This window comes from Coenobita brevimanus, unplaced genomic scaffold, assembly GCF_032717465.1.
Source record: "Coenobita brevimanus isolate Jiangsu-jjx unplaced genomic scaffold, ASM3271746v2 jjx.HiC_scaffold_3631, whole genome shotgun sequence".
NCBI lineage: Eukaryota > Metazoa > Arthropoda > Malacostraca > Decapoda > Coenobitidae > Coenobita > Coenobita brevimanus.
In genome coordinates this window covers 2,931-4,995 of record NW_027644676.1, presented here as the reverse complement: position 1 = coordinate 4,995, position 2,065 = coordinate 2,931, and the positions used below count along the sequence as shown (strand labels likewise).

The 2,065-nt window shown below is 42.8% G+C and overlaps 1 protein-coding gene across 1 annotated transcript; it reads left to right on the top strand.

The window, feature by feature from the left end:
* Positions 1-228: 228 nt before the first annotated feature.
* On the top strand, positions 229-1,840 carry LOC145390219 (selenocysteine insertion sequence-binding protein 2-like; the record flags this gene model as incomplete). Its single annotated transcript, XM_080265219.1, has 2 exons — positions 229-383; positions 1,728-1,840. Coding segments are annotated over 2 exons (268 nt in total), but the record flags the coding sequence as incomplete, so codon positions are not given.
* Between the last annotated feature and the right edge of the window lie 225 nt (positions 1,841-2,065).

Below are 2,065 nucleotides of genomic sequence, written 5' to 3'. Positions count from 1 at the left end.
AAAAATCCTGTGGAGGGAATATAGAGCCATAGCATTGCCTTTTTCTGTCACTGGACTATGTGAAATAAGTGGCAACAGGAAAAAAAATCTGGACCTTGTTAATGTAAAAGAAGCCTAGTATAACCTTCTAGTGTTTATCTTTTGCAACACCTCAGCATTCAAGATGAAGAGCTGACAGTTTTAGGCCAAGCAGAAGCAAGAGTAATATAAGGCACTCTTCCCCTGCAGGAGGTCTAGATGATGCTGTGGAAAAGACACTACAACAAGCAAAACTGCAAGAGGTGCCGGTTGTATTTGCACTGTCGCTGAAGAAACTGGGAGGCCTTACCCACATCAAGCAAAACATTTCCTGTGTTGGCATCATTAATTATCAGGGAGCTCAGGTGCAGTCACTTATGTTTGAATTCATGTGATGTTTGTGCTGGTTTTGTTGGTTATTTTGTGGAAGTAGTGTGTGGTGAGTAAGGATGGAAGCAGTATGATGAGTAAGGATGGAGGCTGTGTGATGAGTAGTATGGAAGCAATGTGATGAGTAACGATGGAAGCAGTTTGACGAGTAAGGATGGAAGTTTAATAGAGTGCAGGAAAAAAAAAAAATGGTACAATGAGATACTGACAAAAAAAAAAAAAAAATCCCCTAGGCTCAGTAGGTTAAGGCAAGGATATATATATATATTTTTTTAAATGGTAACGACCTAAAATTGCCATCTTGTCATTGTGACTGCTAGGCTGTAACAGTAGATGAACACTAGAATATGGTACTTGTTGCAAAGAAGTGTGTGGAAAGTACAGTACTGTGTGTTGAGCTGTAGCATCGTCTTTTTCTGCCATTCAGCCACCTGTAGTAATCTGCAAAAGGACAAACATCTGGGCCAGGCTGAGGTAAAAAAGGTATTGCTCCATGTCTGCAGGTAGCATTATGTAAGCAGGTGGTGAATCAGTAGAGAGGTGATCCACTATCCCAATGGACACAGATTTGAATCCCGGCTGGGGCATGGAATGGTTTAAGGGATTTGAATTTGACATGCCATAAAAACACCCCCACTAATACCATTACACCAGTCCTGTATGAGACACCCCTAGTATGTATTCAGTATGGGTGGCAGGTGTTAGTGCTGAAGTGGTGACATGTGGAGGTCTATGGTTTGTAGAACTGCTGGGCCTCAGGGAAAGGACTGTTAAGCATATGTCCAGAGTCAGATACATTAAAGGAAAAAAGTATGAAGTAAAATGACGGTTTTGCATTTAAGCCATAATTGTCAGAGTAACATTTCACTATAGTCCTTTTGCCTTAACTTGGCCCAGGTTTTGATCCTTTTGCTGCCTATTTCACGTATCTCAGTGGCAGAATGAGACAGTACTTTGGCTCAACATGATTTCCATAGTACTTCATTTCTAGCATTATATTCTAGTGCTATTCTCATGTTACAACTCAGCAGTGAAGGTGGAGAGATGTCAGTTTTATACCAAGTTACAGTAGAAAGGGTAAAGTAGGGTGATGATGATGATGATGATGATGATGATGGTGATGATGATGATGGTGATACTTAGATCCTACCTCAACCTTGCTTTATGTGGGAATAAGGGTCTGGATGGTGATGATGATGATGTTGATGATAATGATGATTATTATTATTGTTATGACAATGATGATAGTGATGACAACAATATGAGATTGATAATGCTGTAGTGGCTGATGATGATGATTTGGATTGGCTTATTTTCAGGACTCCTTCCACAAGTTGATGGCTCTGATACCAGCTGCAAAGGAGAAGTACCAGGCTTTGGTCAGGAGTCGCCAGCAGGCCATCCTTCCCCTATCCACACCTCCTCCCCCTTCGTCACTTCCTGACCTCACCCCTTCCCCCTCCTCGTCACCTTCCCCATCCTCCACACCCCCTCACATCACCCCTCCTGCTTCCTCACTCCCTGAACCCACCCTTTCCCCCTCCACCACACTGCCTCACCCCTATCCTCCTCCCTCCTCCATCCCTCCCACCACCGCTAACTCAACACACATCATTCCTATATCCTCTACAAAGGAATCCACTAATTGATATTCGAG